Here is an 18,851-nt window from a genome sequence, read left to right on the forward strand (position 1 = left end):
TTATTAAGAAAAAATTAAAAAAATATATAATTTTATTAATAATCACTTCCTTAATCATTAAGTAAAATAAAAAATTAAAAAAATCAAATATAAAAAAAAGTAATAAATAGATAATAAGATAATTGTAACTCTATTATTTTTATTATTTTTTTATCTTGAATTTTCTATCTTCTAATAATTTTGCAATGTTACCGTTTGCATGTGGTCGTTTCAAACGTTCAACCTATCGCGCTCTTGTCAAAGGAAGATGATCGTGTAATACCTGCTCGATAATATTATATGTATTCATGACATGATGCATTTCCTATGACAAATGCTGCTGTGCCGCCCATGTGTATCCCTTCAGTGTACTGTTATTTTTTATCTATTTATTTAGTGATTAAAAAAATAATTTTAAGTATATTGAGATATATATTTTTATTTAATAATTAAGAAAATAATTATAAAAATTAAAAAAAAGTTATTGAGCGATACTCCCAACGGTATGGTGTAGGCGGCATAGTAGTCGCTCCCTTCCCTATATATATGTCTTATAAATTAAATACAAGAAAAATCATCGTGATTTGTTATAAAAAATAAATTGATTTTTGTCATGATTCAATTGATCTAGCTATTTAAGGCTGGAAATTAACGGGGAACGTCCACTGTTTCTACAGAATTGATAAGGTCTACTTCAAGTATAAATTAAATATATATATATATATATATATATATATCTGATCTCTCTTAAGGTCCAAAGTAATTGATCAAGATATGAAATATAATTAAACTGTAAATATTCATGAAAGAGAAGTACCCGGGCCCACTCCTCAATAATCTCCCAATACATTATTTACCTATTCCCCCACAACATTCTTGAAATCGTCGAGGTGTGTGCCTTTCGAGGATCATGATCATATGGCCAACCTGCCCATATGAATCATGTGGGCATTAAATTAAACTATCGATTTATGCTAAAAGATAAGATCAGGGACCAGCCATACACCATAAATGTATGGGCCCATTTTTTTATATGATAATAAAAAAATACTTATCATTTTCTTGATCATCATCCTTCTTATATATTTTTTTAATGTTATATTAAATAATTAAAATAAGTACTGAAAGGTTATAAATAGTTGCTAATAAGACATTGTATTAAATATATATTTTTTCAATTACAGCACTTCTCACGTATCTTCCGGTCTCCGTATGAATATATAGCACCCCACCTCCAGCCTGACCTCTTTGGAACTTTAGTACGTTTCACCAACCCCAGTGCTTTTAGTCATAAATCTCTTCATTAATGGCTGCCATTCCTCCATCAAACACCGTCCTTCCCTTCGCCATACCCCGCCAAAACCCCGGCCTCCATTCCATAACGTGCCAATTTGTAGCACCATTTTTAGGCCAAAAATCCCAATTTGGAGAACTTTCACACGACGCCACAAAAGCGCCTACACCATGCAAGGTCCTATCCAAAACAGGCGACTCCTTATCAAGCATTGTAAGCGAGCTCGAGGAAGAAGGAACACAGAGAGTACTGGAACAAGATGATGAGGAACTAAAGACCACGGCCACCCAGCCTGAGCACCAGCTCGCCGATGCCTGGCGTGAAATCCTCGGCCAAGACGACTGGGTTGGCCTGTTCGATCCCATGGACCCGCTTCTTCGATCTGAGCTAATCCGGTACGGCGAGATGGCACAAGCATGTTACGATAGCTTCGATTTCGACCCGTTTTCCAAGTACTGCGGGAGCTGCAGATTCATGTGCCATGAATTCTTCGACTCACTAGGAATGTCGCACTTCGGCTACAATGTTCCTCGCTACCTCTTCGCGACCTCAAACATCAATCTTCCCAACTTTTTCAAGAAGTCGCGGTGGCCAAAAGTGTGGAGCAAGAACGCCAACTGGATCGGATACGTTGCTGTTTCAGACGACGAAACCTCCAAACGTTTAGGCCGCCGTGACATAGCTATTGCATGGAGAGGCACGGTGACACGGCTGGAGTGGATAGCAGATCTTATGGATTTCCTGAAGCCAATTTCTTCCAACAAAATCCCATGCCCGGACCTAACTGTGAAAGCCGAATCAGGGTTTTTAGACCTCTATACTGGCAAGAACGAGGCCTGCAGATTTTGCAAGTTTTCAGCGAGGGAGCAGATTCTAAGCGAGGTCAAAAAGTTGCTCGATATCTACTCAAACGAAGAAGCTGTAAGCATCACCATCACAGGGCATAGTCTGGGGGCTGCGTTGGCCATTCTAAGCGCGTATGATATCGTTGAAATTGGCCTGAACGCGTTGAAAGACGGCCGAGCCGTGCCGGTATGCGTGTTCTCGTTTTCGGGGCCGAGAGTAGGGAATGCGAGGTTCAAGGAGAGGCTGGAGATGTTGGGGTTGAAGGTGCTGAGGGTGGTGAATGTCCACGACTTGGTACCCAAGTCGCCGGGGCTGTTCTTGAACGAGCAATCGCCGCCAATGATGATGAAGCTGGCCCAGGGGTTTCCATGGAGTTACTCGCACGTCGGGGTTGAGCTTGCATTGGATCACAAGAACTCCCCGTTTCTGAAGCCGACGGGTGATCCGGTTTGTGCACATAATTTGGAGGCTCACCTGCATTTGCTTGACGGGTTAGTACACTACAACAAAAATAGGTTTTAGTGACAGATGAAACTGTCACAAGAAATGGAAAAAACGTCACGAAATATATTTGGTGACGGTTTTAGACCGTCACCACCACTGTCACGTAATGTGCGTCACGGATTACATTTGGTGACAGTTTACTGTACAAGCGTCACTAAAAATATTATTAGTGACGGTTGGGGATGTGCCGTTTGAAGTAACGTTCGAACGTATTATTTTCTGTGACGGTTAGAATCTGTCACAGAATATAACGTTCGAACTTAAAATTACACGTTCGAACGTAAAAAAGACGAGCTGACATCCGAACGAGAAAAGGTAACGTTTGTTGATTATAGTTCGGACGTATAATGTAAACGTTCGAACGTTTATACGTGCGAACGTTACGTTCGAATCTCGATTCCAACGAAAATGAAATAATGTCCGAACGTTTGTATCATGACGTTCGGACGTTAATTCGAATGTTAAGAGAGTAGTGTTCGAACGTAAAATGTACGTTCGGATGTTTGGAACGTTAAACTTTTTTTACATTCGAACGTTTTTTTTAAACGTTCGAACGTTTTGTTACTATTTTGTATGGTTACGTTCGAACGTATTTTCGAACGTTTAATACTGTTGAAACGTATTTTATTTACATTCGAACGTACATATCAGAAATGCTAAACTCATCCACTTAATAAACAAACCAATTGTTTCATATTACAGTACATATTTCACAACCAATATTGTTTGAAACTGTTTTCAAATTAGATGTTAAAAACGTAATACAGAAATAAAATTCATTTCTTTTTCTTTCCTCGCCCAGCACGATTCTGTTGCAATGACATAACACGCTCCATTTGCAGCATCATCTCCCGCTGCACTTGCTGTTGGACCTCACTACGGATTCTTTCCTCCTGGTCTCTTTGTTGGTCCTGCAAACGCGTCTCTAAATGAGACTGTCGCTCTAAGAGGGACTCCAACTCTTGCTGTCTAGACCTCATATACTCATTCTCGCGTCGTGCAGCTTCTAAATCTTTGGTAAGATTATTAATTTGTGATGTCGATGAGGTTGAGGAAGATGAACCGGAATGCTTGAAAGATCGTCCCAAACCTCTTGCCATACTAGAGTTGGGCCCAAGCACCTGTGAAAAAATGTCCAAATCACTAGGAGAGGAATCCCCAGAAACTGACTGCATCTCCATCATTTTCCCCTGCAGTTTGAAAGATCAAAACACACAATAAGTAACATATTAAAAGAAATACAAATAAAAAATAATTTAATCACATGTTACATAATATAATTCAACAAAAGGAATACCGCTTACATAATTAATTGCAGCTGCAGGATCCATCCACTCACTATGCTCATTAGTGTGAGCAGCAGCATAGACATGAATGAGGGAAAAGTTTTCAGGATCATCACGTTTCTAAGAAAACGACATCATTAGCAATTTGAAAAAGACAGTATTAGTACTTATATAAAAGAATAATAAGAAAAAATATGAATTATTGTGTTTATTAATTACCATTTTTTCAGCAAGACGATGGAATGATCTTGAACCAGCACGATGGTGAATAGTCAGAGCAGATCTATTATTTGCATTTGTAGAACTTAAGTGCTACAAAAATAATTCTCACCGTTAATTGTAATATATGTACATACATATAATATAAACAACAAATATAAATGTAAATAATTATAGAAAATAAATCTAGAATACCTGATATTCTGGAGAGGCAAAAAGATCACAACACTTTATCCAGTCGTCTAATTTCATCTGCTGGAAAGGGGACTGTGCAGCCTCTTCAAACGTCTCAAATTTCTTGAAATGGTCGTGACATCGTCCCTTGTGACGTCGGAATAGTGTAGCCATTAACTCATTCACAGTTCTCAAATCCTCGCTACGACCAAAGTCGAGGTCAAATTCATCCTAATTATAAATTAATTACGTTAAAAATAAAATAAACTAATGTAGGTGAAAAAAATGATATAATAAGTAAACTCACCAGCACACGACTTCGAATGTGTTCCTTAATCTCATTCGGCACATCTCTCCAGGAGCGCACATAAAATGGAGCGTAAGCTCGAATTACTGTGCCAATATAGGAGGAAAGCGCTGCTGCACTATCATTCACTCCTCCAGTGGAATTATCAGGAATTGTGATTTTCAGTTTACCATGCCTTCGATTTTTCTCAAGTGAGATGCCGCGTGTATAGCCACGACCACGACGAGCCAATTGTTCATCAACTAATAGATAATAGTATAATTTTGAAGGTTATATATATTATTTATTGAAACAAACATCTTGATTATATATAGTATTAACGTAAACATTCCTTACCGGTAGGTGTCGATTGTGCATCGTTCTCTGTAATGTTAACTTCATCTTCGGGAACGGACTCCTCAGGTGGGGAGTCCTCAATGGGTTCAGGACTTGGACTCGGTGGAGGAGGCACATTTCTCCTTTGTCTTTTTGGCGGCATACTTGGAAATGATTATATATAACAAAAAAATATTATTAGAATAAATTTATATTTATTATAAAATTCTATAATGGCTGTATATGAATAAACTTTTTAGTACTTTTAGTCTTCATCTTCGGATGTATTTTCCATGTTTGTTTCAGAATCTCTTTGTATAACATCTTCGTCATCATCATCAAGCTCTTGTTCGTCATCCTTATCCACTTCCCCCCCGGATTCTTGTTCGTCTTCTTCTTCTGACTCTTCTTCTGTACTTTTCTCACTTTCTTCAATTGAGTGATAATTTAATGAAGACGGGTCGAGATGGATGAGTGGGACGTCATCTCTACATAAGGGGAGCAACTCGAGTGCACCGAGGTCAACAAATAAGTTAATACCCCCTCCTCCATCTTCCTGGTAGGCCTCTACATTTAGAGTGTCATCTTCATCTCCACTATTATCGTAATCTGCACTCGTTCCTACTTCATATATATTTCGAGGGACAAATTTTTGTACAACTCGCCAAGTTATCTCTCCACTATCTTCATCAGCACTTTTCATTGGATCAATCAAGTAATAGATTTGAGTAGCTTGACAAGCCAGTACGAATGGATCATCTTCGTACCATTTAGATGCAGTATTGACACTCGTAAAATGATTATCCCTATATATCGAATCCCGACCACCGCCTAGATCCCACCAATCACATTTAAAGACATATGTTATAGACCCACCCAGATATTTCAATCCGATAATATCACGAACGACACCATAATAATCAATATCATCTGTTCCATGACTCCCCTCGACCAAGACACCACAGTTTTGAGTTTTTCTATTACGTTCACGGTCCAGAGTATGGAATCTATAACCTCGAACTGTGCATGCAGTGTATCGAAGTGCTCTGTTTGATGGACCACGGGCCAATGCATACAATTCAAAAGAGACTGATCCGGGATCACGAGCACGTTGTTCCAATATCTAACAATTTAAATAATGTCATTTATTAAATATTAGCTAGAGTTAAAACTTTCATCATGTAACATATAGTATAGAGTTTAGTTCATACACGTTGTTCAAACCATCCAGAAAATTCTGACTCGTGTCTTGCCACTATATCCTCGACGCCTTCCATCTTAAGTTTGTCCATGTGCTCACTGTATAGTATAAGTTATCATATTATTTTACATAACAATAGTTAAAGTTGTATATAATCTTTAAAATTATTTAAACCTTGTACAACGACATACCTGAGATAGTGATCAATCTCCTGACAATTATTTAGTACGTACCACCGAACTTTACCCAACTCTGTATCAAGTAAATCGTAACCCGTTTGTGCACCCAAAGGTCGTACATTCTGAGAAAACACTGATAGCTCACGAGAAGGCGGAGCAGCAAGATCAGCATTTCGTTCTTGACGAATAAATCGTGTCTCAACACCACGAAGATATAAAGAGCAAAATGTTAACCATTCATCGTGTATATAGGCCTCTGCTATTGAACCCTCAGCTCTGGCTTTATTCCCAACAGTGCGCTTCAGTCGACCTAAATATCTTTCGACTGGATACATCCAACGGAACTGTACTGGTCCACCCAACATGATCTCCCGGGGTAAATGTATTGCTAAATGGACCATGACATCAAAAAATGACGGTGGAAAGATTTGCTCAAATTTACATAGTATAGTAGCAATGTCTTCTTCCAGTTTCTGCAGCATATCTCGCTTCACTACCCGAGCACACAAATCCTTAAAAAACATACACAGTTCAGTTATGGCAACACGTACAGCAGATGTTAGCTTCCCACGAATTCCCACCGGTAATAACTTCTGCAAAAATACGTGACAGTCATGACTTTTCAATCCACCAATTTTCCAGTCATCATGGCTTACGCATCTACTGATATTTGAAGCATAACCATCTGGCAACTTCACACCTTGCAACCATTTGCAGAAGTCCATCCTCTCCTCCCTTGTCATTGTAAAACATGCATGCGGCATGACCACCCTCTCACCATCCACTCGTAAATGCAAATTATGTTTAATTCCCATTCTCTCAAGATCTTTCCTTGTCTTAATCGTATCTTTCGTCTTTTTATTGATGCTCATTAATGTACCCAGTATATTATCACAAATATTCTTCTCAATATGCATTACATCCAAACTATGTCGCAACATGCAGGACGACCAATACGGCAAGTCAAAAAAAATACTACGCTTTGTCCAATTCAATTCTGCTATGCCTCGTTTTCTCTTGTTCTTTCCCCGACCTTTGCCAAAATTGTTCGCTGCCACATGTACCAATTGTTCCAGGATCTCTTCCCCAGACAACTCATTTGGCGCAATTCTATCTTCTACACGTCCATCAAACTTAGCGGATTCTGTTCTCCATGCATGATTTGTTGGTAGATAACGTCGATGACCCATGAAACACAACTTTTGAGAATATTTTAACCACTCACTAGTAGTTTCTTTATTACACGTCGGACAAGCTAACTTTCCTTTAGTACTCCAGCCGGAAAGATTCCCATATGCCGGAAAGTCATTTATCGTCCACATTACCGCAGCATGCATCTGAAAAGTTGTTGATGTGGATGCATCATAAGTTCTGACGCCTGCTTCCCATAACTCTTTCAACTCTTCAATCAACGGCTGCAAATATACGTCAATGTCATTCCCAGGTGATCTCGGGCCGGGGATAAGCAAAGTTAACAAAAAGTTGGGCGCCTTCATGCACCTCCATGGTGGAAGATTGTACGGAATCAACACTACAGGCCAAGTGCTATAACTTGTACTCATATTTCCAAAAGGGTTGAATCCATCAGTTGTGAGTCCGAGACGCACGTTCCTTGCTTCTATCCCAAACTCTGGATACTGATTATCGAAAGATTGCCACGCAAGTGAGTCAGCCGGGTGCCTCATAAATCCATCATTTTGAACTCTTTTCTCTTTGTGCCACTTCATATCGTGAGCTATTTTCTTACACATGTATAATCTTTGCAATCGGGGTTTCAATGGGAAATATCGCAATACTTTAACCGGAACGCTTTTCTTATCCTTCCACCTCGACTCTCCGCATACAGGACATGCTTGTTTCTCCTCGTTCTCATTCCAAAATAAAACACAATCATTCTTGCACGCATGTATGGACTTATACTCAAATCCTAATCCCTTTCTCAACTGTTTCGCTTCATAAAAGTTCTTCGGCAATGCAGATCCTTCGGGAAGCACTTCGTTAAATAAGTCTAATACCATGTTAATTGCTTTGGTTGACATTCCACACAATGATTTTATGTGAAGCAACCGCACAATAAACGACATTTTAGAATGTTTTGTACAACCTGGATAAAGCTCACGCTTTGCATCTTCCCACATTGCTGGAAAATTATCTGACTCATTCCGTCCCCCACTTGAGCCATTGTCATCAACCTCATCCATAAACATCCCAGCTCCAATGTCACTCAACATCTCCTCCATCTCATCTCGCTCATAATCATCATCCACGTTGTGCAAATTTTCCCGCTGACTGAATAAGTCATCCGCTGATTCAGCATACGGCTCACCATGCAGTACCCATCGAGTATAGCCCAAATCCATACCGTTCACAAATATATGACTTTCAGCTTCATCCAATCTTATCGCACACAAATTTTTACAACCTCGACATGGACACTTAATGTAACCACGACTATCAGCAGAGGCCTTTGCAAAATCAATGAAGACCCTTACTCCACGCGCATAGGGTATGTAATCTTTTCCAAGTCTATCGCGTAGACGCATCCAACTTTTATCCATTTCTAAAAACATCTAATTTTTTAGTAATTAAGGTAAAGTTAAATACACATGCATGTCATGATACATAATGTTCAAAGTACTATTTCTCAAGGTAGTTGGTCCTATCCCATTCGAGATTATATTCTCCATATTGCACAAGTCTCGTCACTCTACTACTTTGAACGTTAGTAAAAATTTCGGCAGCACTTCCCCATAGTTCTCCAAGTATACATGTTCACATATAGGGATTATGACCCTAAGAACAGTATACCCGAAGAACAAATGAGGAAGACACCGAAACTTCATACTAAACGTTCAAAGTAGGAATAACGTTTATGTGCAATACGGATAATATAATCTCAAACTGTCCACACTGGACAATTCAGGAATTAATGTACACCTAAATGTACACTAATTCCCAAACGGGTCTAAGGTTATTTATGCAATGTTATACAATATCTAACAAAAAAGTCTACAAATAAATTAGCGCACATTGTTTGAATTATCCCGATGTACTAATAATATTTATATTATTAATGATTGATAACACTTAGAAATTATTTATAAACTTATGTAATTCCTAAGTTATTATATTATATGTCATTTATCAGCTATATAATATATAACACTACTATAAAATATCTTATAATTACTATTATAAGTTACTGATAACACTTATATTTTATTTGTTATTATATAGCATAAAATAACAAATTTTACTTATTTATTTCATATTTAATATAATATATAGCAAATTAGATTATAATTACTAGTTATACTATATATTGATAACACTTAATTGTTATAAGTTATTATATAATATGTACCAATTATTGCCAAAATTATTATAATTTTTATAATAATTTTTATAATTAAATAAGTAATTATTATTATAATTACTTATCTATTTCTTAGTAATCATTTTTTAATACTATACATTACATGATAATTATTATTATGGATTAATACTAATATACCCTATACTATATATTATTAGATAAAATATTTAGGATCATCAAGCTATTAGATTTTTAGGAATTATTATTTTATAATACTTATTTATATTATAATTTTAGTAATTCGATTTTTCTGCTATATACTATATAGTTATGCCTTATAATTGACACTTAGTAATATATGATAATTTATTATATTAGTTATTTAACTAATTATATATATAATAGTTTTAATTGTAATATTATAATTTATAATTATGGTTATTAATAATTCATCTCCATAATTTTTATTCTTACACAAATAATCACACTATTTATCTAACAAATAAATTGTTATATATATTCTTTTATCACAACAAATTACTAAAATAGACACATAAACTAACAAATAATTATTATTCAAAAACATACACTATACTAAAACATTATCACATTAAGAATAAACATATTCAATAACAATAATTTTTCTTTTTAATTCATCCAAACAACACAATCTATATCACAAATTAAATCCACAATAAAATGTAACAATATAGTTTAGTATATATACCTTGTGCTTTAAATAAATTCTTCTTCAAAAATCACAACTTCTCAACAATTCACAACAAATGATCCTTCAAAAAATACACAATACTAGTTAGTTAAATATATATGAAATAAAACATTGAAATTATCATGTATATTACAAATAAAAAATGAGAAATATTATTTACCTTAATGCTTAAAACAATATTTCTAGAAAACTCTCTCTCACTGTAACCCTCCACTTCTTCTTCACTTCTTCTCTTCTCTTCCCAGCTCCCTCTCTCTAAAACTCTCTCAGTCTCTCACTCTAACACGCACGGAGGAAAGCAGAAATGAATCTGCTTTCCCGTGCGTGAAAGTTTTATTTTCTGCTTGTTATGCAATTAACGTTCGGACGTTCATTAAAGTACGTTCGAACGTTTCATTTTACGTGCGAACGTTTAAGCATAAACGTCCGAACGTACAATAGTCCCGCCCACAAAATATATAATACGTTCGCACGTATTATTGTCATTCCTACGTATTCGTCAGTAACATTCGAACGTTTATATAGTACGTTCGAACGTACTGTGGAAATTTGGTTTAAGCGGGAAATTTCCCTCCGAATTTATTATAACGTCCGAACGTTTCACATGAACGTTCGAACGTAAAAATTATTATTTACATATTAAAATTTAGTATATTCCTCATAATATATTTATATATTAAATTATAAATTATAAAATATTAATTAATAAATAATTTGTACCAATTATAATATATATAACATAAGTATAATATAAGAACGTACTACATATATATTATAACCTTATATTAACTAATAATATAAAATATATATTATATTATAACTATAATATAATAAGTATATTATATATTATAGTTATAACAAGTATATTATAATATATTATATAGTACAAAAATTGTATATTATCCTAGTAATTAGTATAGTATACTTTAATATAGTATATCTAATAACTATATTAAAGTAATATAGTTATTAGATAATATAGTATAAATATTATATAATATATTATCTATATTATAGTCTATAATATAGTATTATTATTTATATAATATATTATCTATATTGTAGTCTATAATATAGTATAAGTAGTATATAGTATGTTAAACATACGTAATAACTATATAATATCGTATAATATTATATATAGTAAATATATAATAGATATAATATAGTACTAGTACTATGTTATATATACTACTTGTATATAATATAGTATATATACTACAAATATCGTAATATATAGTATACTATACATTACTATACATATATATATACTATATATATTATATACTATATATTACTATAGTTAATATATTACTATATATTATATAGTAGTATATAATGTTAATATATATAGTACATACTATAGTTATTATATAGATACTATAGTATATTAACTATAGTATTGGATAAATAAATAACTATATAATACTACTATATAATATATACTATATAATATTAACATTATATACTACTACATAATATATACTATATATATAAACATATTAAATAGTATTAAATATATATATATTAATATTATTACAATAATATATACAATAATATTATATAAGTATACACTAGATATAATATAATATATTAGTATATATAATATAATATATTAGTATATATAATATAATATATCATAACATACGTATATATACTATATCTATATACGTATATAATATAGTATACTATATTACTATATACTATATAATATAGGTTTCAATAATATGTATATAACACTATATACGTATTAAAACTACATACTATATAACAGTATATAGTATACACTATATAGTATATAGTGTAATATACTATATACTATATAGTATACACTATATACACGTACAACAGTATATAGTATACGCTATATACACTATTAACACTATATACTATATAATATACGTATATTATACGTATATAATATTATACATTATATGATATATAATATTACCTATCATATTATATAGTAATATATAGGTAATATAATATATATTATAATAATATATTATATAATATATATAATATAATATATAGTATAAAAACGTTCGAATGTTATAACTAAAACGTTCGGACGTTTTGATTGACGTCCGAACATATACGTTATACGTTCGCATGTTAACACAACGTCCGAACGTAAAAGTTATACGTTCGCACGTTTGATTCAACGTCCGAACGTAATCTACATAACGTTCGCATGTACATTTAACGTTCGAACGTTAATTAATTAACGTTCGAACGTTAACTGTATATAAGGCCAGGCACGACGGTTTCCAGGCCGTAACTTGTACGAAACCGGCCACCGAACTCAAACTCTCTCTTCCTCTCCGCCACGCAAGCCGCCGCAACCGTCGCCATCCTCCACCGCAACCATCACTAAAAGGTAATGTGCCCTCTCCCTCTTCTATTTCCTTGCTTTTAATCGGTGGGTTTCAAAAATTCGAAACCCACCGTACCCGGTTATAAAACTTGCATTTTCGGCCACCATTCGCAGTAAATTGATAAAATAGGACCGTAGAAACATTCCCCACTGTATATAAATGCTTATTTTGGTTGTTTGTGGCTTCGAAACATGCGTTTCGAAGCTTTCGGTAATGGCTGAGTCGACTCAGCGATTACGTGTCGTAACGTTCGGACGTCACGACACAACGTCCGAACGTGCGACCTTTGGTATTCTTTACGTTCGCACGTTATATTGTAACGTGCGAACGTATTAGTTTCACGTGCGAACGTTTTTATCCAACGCTTTAACAGAACGTTGGATAAAAACGTTCGAACGTAAACCGTTGGTATTCTTCGGCTAGTAAGAATGTCCGAACGTATGACGGTTCAAATTCATTACGTCCGAACGTTTAGATAATACGTCCGGACGTAATGAACTCATTCGCACGTTTTTATCGAACGTTTGAATGAAACGTTCGATAAAAACGTCCTGTACGTATCATCTTTTTGTCGAACGTATCCTGACTAACGTGCGAACGTTCCTTCAATAACGTTCGAACGTTTCCTGTTAAAATATTTTTATATTGTTCCTTTTAAGTATTATTATTTTATATATTGAAAAAGTGAAATTATTTCAAAGTTTTACTGGCGAAATTATGTAAATTTATAATAGATGATATTTTAATTTTCTGTATAATCCATATATGTCATAATACGTATGTATCTGTGATTATAATCATTTTTTTTAAATGTTACAATTTATATATTTTTTTTAATTTTCAGGATATGGCTCAGTATATGACGACAAGGAAGCGAGGGAGGGATGGAGGCAATCCGGACATTGCTCGACTGGGGGCACGAACTGTTATGGGGGAACGAGAAATTCTCATTAATGAGTTTGATGAGCTCAGCTGGGAGCAGAAGACGCTGAGAGACGTCTTCGTCACCAGAGGCTGGGGCCCCATATGCACATTGAGGGGAAAGATTTACCCCACAATGGTTCGAGAGTTTTACATTGGGATGGCCACCATGCCTAACGATGCATCATCCCATACTCTCAGTGTACGCGGTGTACAGTTTCAGTTCTCGGCAGATGTTCTCGCTGACTTACTCCAGATTCCGCGTATACTACCTGAGTCGACAGCTGCTCAGGCTGATGACATAGCAGCTGCATTTTCCCCGGGCATATTCGAGGCAGATCCAGCCGCTTCTGCTTCATCTTCGGGCCCTGTTGAGTTTATGCCCAGTCATGAAGAAGATCGACCCGAGGGCGATCCTATTGCTGCTGAGGTTGGTGACGATGAGCGGGACCAGGATTTCTACATCCTCACTGGCACGGACCGCACAAAGCTCGATAGGCCGAACTCCTTCAGCCAGAATCAGCTGCTGCCTTTCTTTCGCATGTTGCACATTTTTGTTGCAACAAATGTAGACCCGGTGGCACATAAGAGCACATTCAGTCGGGCTCGTGCACAGTTCCTGATTGGCTTGGCACGTGGTGAGCCCATTGACTTGCCCCTTGTTATATTTGAGCGGATCCGTTACGAGGCCAGCATCGTTACCACGGATAATCTCCCGTACGGAGTCATCATCAGCCGCTTATTACTAGCCCGGGGAGTGCCACTCCAGGCGGAGGAGATGGTGATAAACCAGATGAGCCCTATCGACATAACCACACACCGCCGGAGCATTGCACAGGGGAGAGGCTCAGCTCGGCGTCAGTCTGGTCCTACGCCAGATCTTGTTCCCCCGACTGAGTCTGGGGCCGATGTTGCTCGCCCGTCGGCGAGTACTAGTCAGCAGCCGGGAGTTACATCTGCTGGGGATGTGCGACCTGCTTGGGTTGATACAATGATGACAGATATGAAGGCGCATATAGACCGACAGATCGATAGACAGATTGCACATATAGATCAGGCTGTCGCACATCTTGCACATCATGTAGATGTGCTAAACAATAAGGTTGAGACATTGACTGAGGAGTTTCGATCTTTTGTAAACCAGCAGTTCTGAAAGTGATTTGTAAAAATTTATCATTCGAACGTTTTTTATTTTCGACATATGTAATGGACACAAATATTTAATGTATGTATTGTGTAGCTTAATTTCTACTCTTAATTTTTTTTAATATAACGTTACTCAACCTTACTATTAAAAAAATATATATTATGGTTAATTTATGTAATTTAACATATAACGTTCGAACTTTATCACATTAACGTTCGAACATTAGCGCTAATATATTCACGTTCGCACGTAATAAGTTAAAACGTTCGAACGTTCGCGCTAAATTTTTTTACGTTCGCACGTAAATATACATAACATTCGAACGTTACTGTGACGTGCGAACGTATTATGTAAAACGTCCGAACGTTTTGAAATTCTTGCCCAACATTTAGTGACAGTTCTCACAAACCGTCACAATAAATACCTTTTAGTCACAGTTTAGAAACCGTCACTATTTATAATCTGTCACTAAAAGCCATATTTGTTGTAGTGGTATTCATGATCAATTAATTAATCTGTTTCTCGTGATCTTATGGAAATAAATTATTGAGTAACTAGTATTAATTCTAATTTTCATCCTATTCTTATCATTTTATGATGTGATATTAGATAATTAAAGATTATTTATTTTACTTATAAATTTATTATCTAATAGTACATTACGAGATAATAAGAAAATAATAAAATAATAAATATAGATAATAAATAAATTTTTTCTACCTACATCGTACAAATTGATATTTTGATTTTATATAACCACTAAGATAAGATATATACGCAACTTAGGATGATTAGATTCTGCTCTTTTTTGTTATTTTGTTTGTGTAGTTTTGTAGTGGTTTAATGTGTGTATATATATATTTATCTACGATAATAAGTGTTTATCACACATGAACGATAATAAACAGTAAATTTTTTATTTTTATTATATATTTACATTTTTATCCTTGAATTATACCAAAACTATCGGAAGTGGAGAGTCAATGGTTAGTCAGGTGGCCCCACTAAAAAAATATTTTACACTTGAATGGATGAATAGTCTGCAGATAAAATATAATATTATATAAAATAGTTGTCTCTTTTCCCCATTTGGTGCTGATTGTTACCAACATGAAGGAAATAATTGAATCACTTTTTACAAACTGTAATCGTCCATCAATAATAATAATAATAGTTTAAGGCAAGTAGGTACTACTTGATGATCTGTAGCCATTGATCTTGTGCAGCAATATTTTACCTCGTCAATCTAATCACTGATCATCTTTTAATTATGTTAAGCCTCTACATAATTCTTGATTTTATGACAGTAATATTCTACATTATAATCTATGTATTTTAAACAACCAATTAGACATGCGTGTCTCAGGCACGTAACATCTTTTACTGGTGTGTGTACTGTTTATAGATATATATTAATTGGGTTGTTGAATGCAAGCACATATTTAATTGTACCAAGAACCCAATGCCAATCACTTACATGAATATATGCCCAGTGTACACTAATTTATGTTCGATCTAAATAAATATTTTCGGCAGAAATTCTAAAAGACCGACTTTAATTGATTTTTGGTAATAAACACTTGAATTGGCATAAATAAATAAATATATATATATATATATATATATTGTAAGCAACTTGCAGAACATGCGCTGTTTATTATATCTACAAACTAATGGATCTAGATTCTCTAGTTTTTGTCCGGTCTCTAAGATCCAAAAATATGAAGTGCATTTTACACTTTCTAGCTAAATTATTTTATGTACTTCTCTTTGTCTCATCCAAGAGCCTTTTATCCGAATTCAAAAGGAACTTTCCAAGATCTTAATCCTTCAAGGACTACGTACATTAATGTTAAGAAGCCTAATTTCTGCAACATTTTAGTGGTCTTGCAAATAAAAGTGACTTTTTACAACTTAAGCTGCAGATATATATATATATATATATATATATGTGTGTGTGTGTGTGTGTAATTATTAAATTAAGTTGTCTGCCTAGCACGCTAGCCAAAAAATATGAAATTTATATAAAGGCTAGAAAGGAACTACATATGTGAGAAGAAACTAAAAGACAGACCTACGATATCGATCGAGGATACGCATGCATCATCTATGGCATCTAGATCTAGGATTTTTTTTTTTTTTTATTTGTTTAAACATCGATCTAGGTATCTTTTTCATATTAAATTAGTGCATGCTACTTCGCTTGATCGAGTTCAATATTAAAATACCAACCGTGAATATATAAATATTGATCATGCCCCCCCGCCTTCACTTTATAAGCTGGCTTCTGTGCTCCAAAAAAATATTAATTAATTACATGACGACTTGTGTACGTCTGTCGTTAGTAGTTATATATATTCATATATATATGGGATAAACGGCGGTCGTGACACAATATGTAAGTAATGTATATGTAGATAATTACGTAGTTCTTACGTACGAAAGAAAAAACGAAGACATTATAATATAAGATAGATTGGAGATAGGTTAAGGTTAAATAAGATGATCATTACAAGTCACAAGCAACTTGATGCTAGTCATGGATTATTATATGTAAAGATCGAATGAGTATTTACGTTGTTAACTTTAATTTCTTTGTTCTGTAGATTAATATTAGTACTTTAGAAACCAGCTAGCTAGGGTACGTATATTATATATATATACCATATGATGTTTTCACTTCAGTTTGAATGAAATGTCAAACCTAGAAATTAAATGTCCATGAGTTCATGTGTCGTTGTCATCGGCCACCTATGCCAACTAACTATTTTCAATTGATGTGATTTGATGCATACAGTAATTAGATTGTAAAATTTATTTTATCGTAAAATAAGTTTAATGGCATGCAATTCAAGAAATTTACTGAGTTGTGATAGAAAATGAATCATGAGTACTAAATACGTACGTACGTACTTGTGTACGTGTAAATATTTTGGTACGTTGCATGAAATTGCATGCAGATACCATGGGAAAGGACATAGATTTGTGCTGGCAAGTGGAAGAGATCCTGCGCTGGTGAACAAGGCCTGTGATTTCTTGGAGGATCATTACTTGGTGCCGCCCTACTGGAGACAGGATGAGAACAAGGGTATGGTGATGGGCAAAGATGGTCGGTGGGTGCAGCCTGAACGCCCAAACCTCGATGATCATCCACCTGATATGCATCATCATCTCCAACAATTAGACCTCACTTCTTATTAATTAATTATTTATTAACAAATCAGACTTTGTAACTGTTTTCTTTCTTGTACGTTGTAAATCATAATATATATGTAGAGAAACGTCTGTTTAAAAGAAGATCGATCTTCTTTTCGATACTGTCTTATATGTAAAAAATGAGTACGATCATTAAACTTATCTAACAAGCTATCTGTTCAAATTCAGATTTTAGAAAGGGAGTCGGGATAATGATCTACCTCTCCATTCAAATGAAATGTGTTGAAGAATAAATTCAAATTAAGAAAAATTGATCTTCTTTTAGATACTATTATCTTGTGTAAAAAAGAGTATGATTATTAAGTTCCTCCAACATGCTATCTGTTCAAAGTCAGATTTTCCAAAGGGATAATGATCATTTCCCCAAAATTGAAAAGTAATAAACACGGACAAACAAGAAGCAAAGAATAAAAAGATCATTTAAGCAATTTAAAGGAAAAAAAAAAACACAAAAGAAGAACATGGCTAATATTGGACTCACACATGACAGGTGTGACGCATAAGGCCCATTAAATTATGTGACACGATGCAGTCTCACCATTTCTCTTCTTTCTCACCAGCAACTAGAAACCCAAGTTGTAATAATCCGGCCAGTCAAAAAACTCAAGATCCATTTAAGCCCAGCCCGCCTACGGAAGAAAAAAAAATAAAAATAAAAAAGGAAATACAGGTACTAAACGCACCGTTCTGACCAAAGCCCCTTTCTGCTTGCCCCCATAATTTCCCCCCCGGTCCCACCCCCAAATACATTTACATCGCTTCTGAGGTTCTCTCTGTCTGCCACACTCCGTTCGTCCCCTCTCTCTCTCTCTTCTTTTGCTCTGCTGACGGATCCTTCA

At 34.9% G+C, this 18,851-nt stretch overlaps 1 protein-coding gene across 1 annotated transcript; it reads left to right on the forward strand.

Annotated features, from left to right (window-relative positions):
- The first annotated feature begins 1,194 nt into the window (after nt 1-1,194).
- On the forward strand, nt 1,195-18,093 carry LOC122305773 (phospholipase A1-Igamma1, chloroplastic-like). The gene is made up of 2 exons (XM_043118323.1): nt 1,195-2,610; nt 17,757-18,093. The coding sequence occupies exons 1-2, from the start codon at nt 1,286-1,288 to the stop codon at nt 17,995-17,997; spliced, it is 1,566 nt and encodes a 521-aa protein (XP_042974257.1). The 5' UTR covers nt 1,195-1,285; the 3' UTR covers nt 17,998-18,093.
- Nucleotides 18,094-18,851: the final 758 nt, after the last annotated feature.

The sequence above is a fragment of the Carya illinoinensis genome, chromosome 3 (genome assembly GCF_018687715.1).
Source record: "Carya illinoinensis cultivar Pawnee chromosome 3, C.illinoinensisPawnee_v1, whole genome shotgun sequence".
NCBI classification, from domain to species: Eukaryota; Viridiplantae; Streptophyta; class Magnoliopsida; order Fagales; family Juglandaceae; genus Carya; species Carya illinoinensis.

Coding starts and splice junctions, on each gene's coding strand:
- LOC122305773 (XM_043118323.1), top strand. CDS start 1,286: ATGGCTGCCATTCCTCCATCAAACACCGTCCTTCCCTTCGCCATACCC. Junction 2,611..17,756: donor CACCTGCATTTGCTTGACGG/GTTAGTACACTA, acceptor AATTGCATGCAG/ATACCATGGGAAAGGACATA.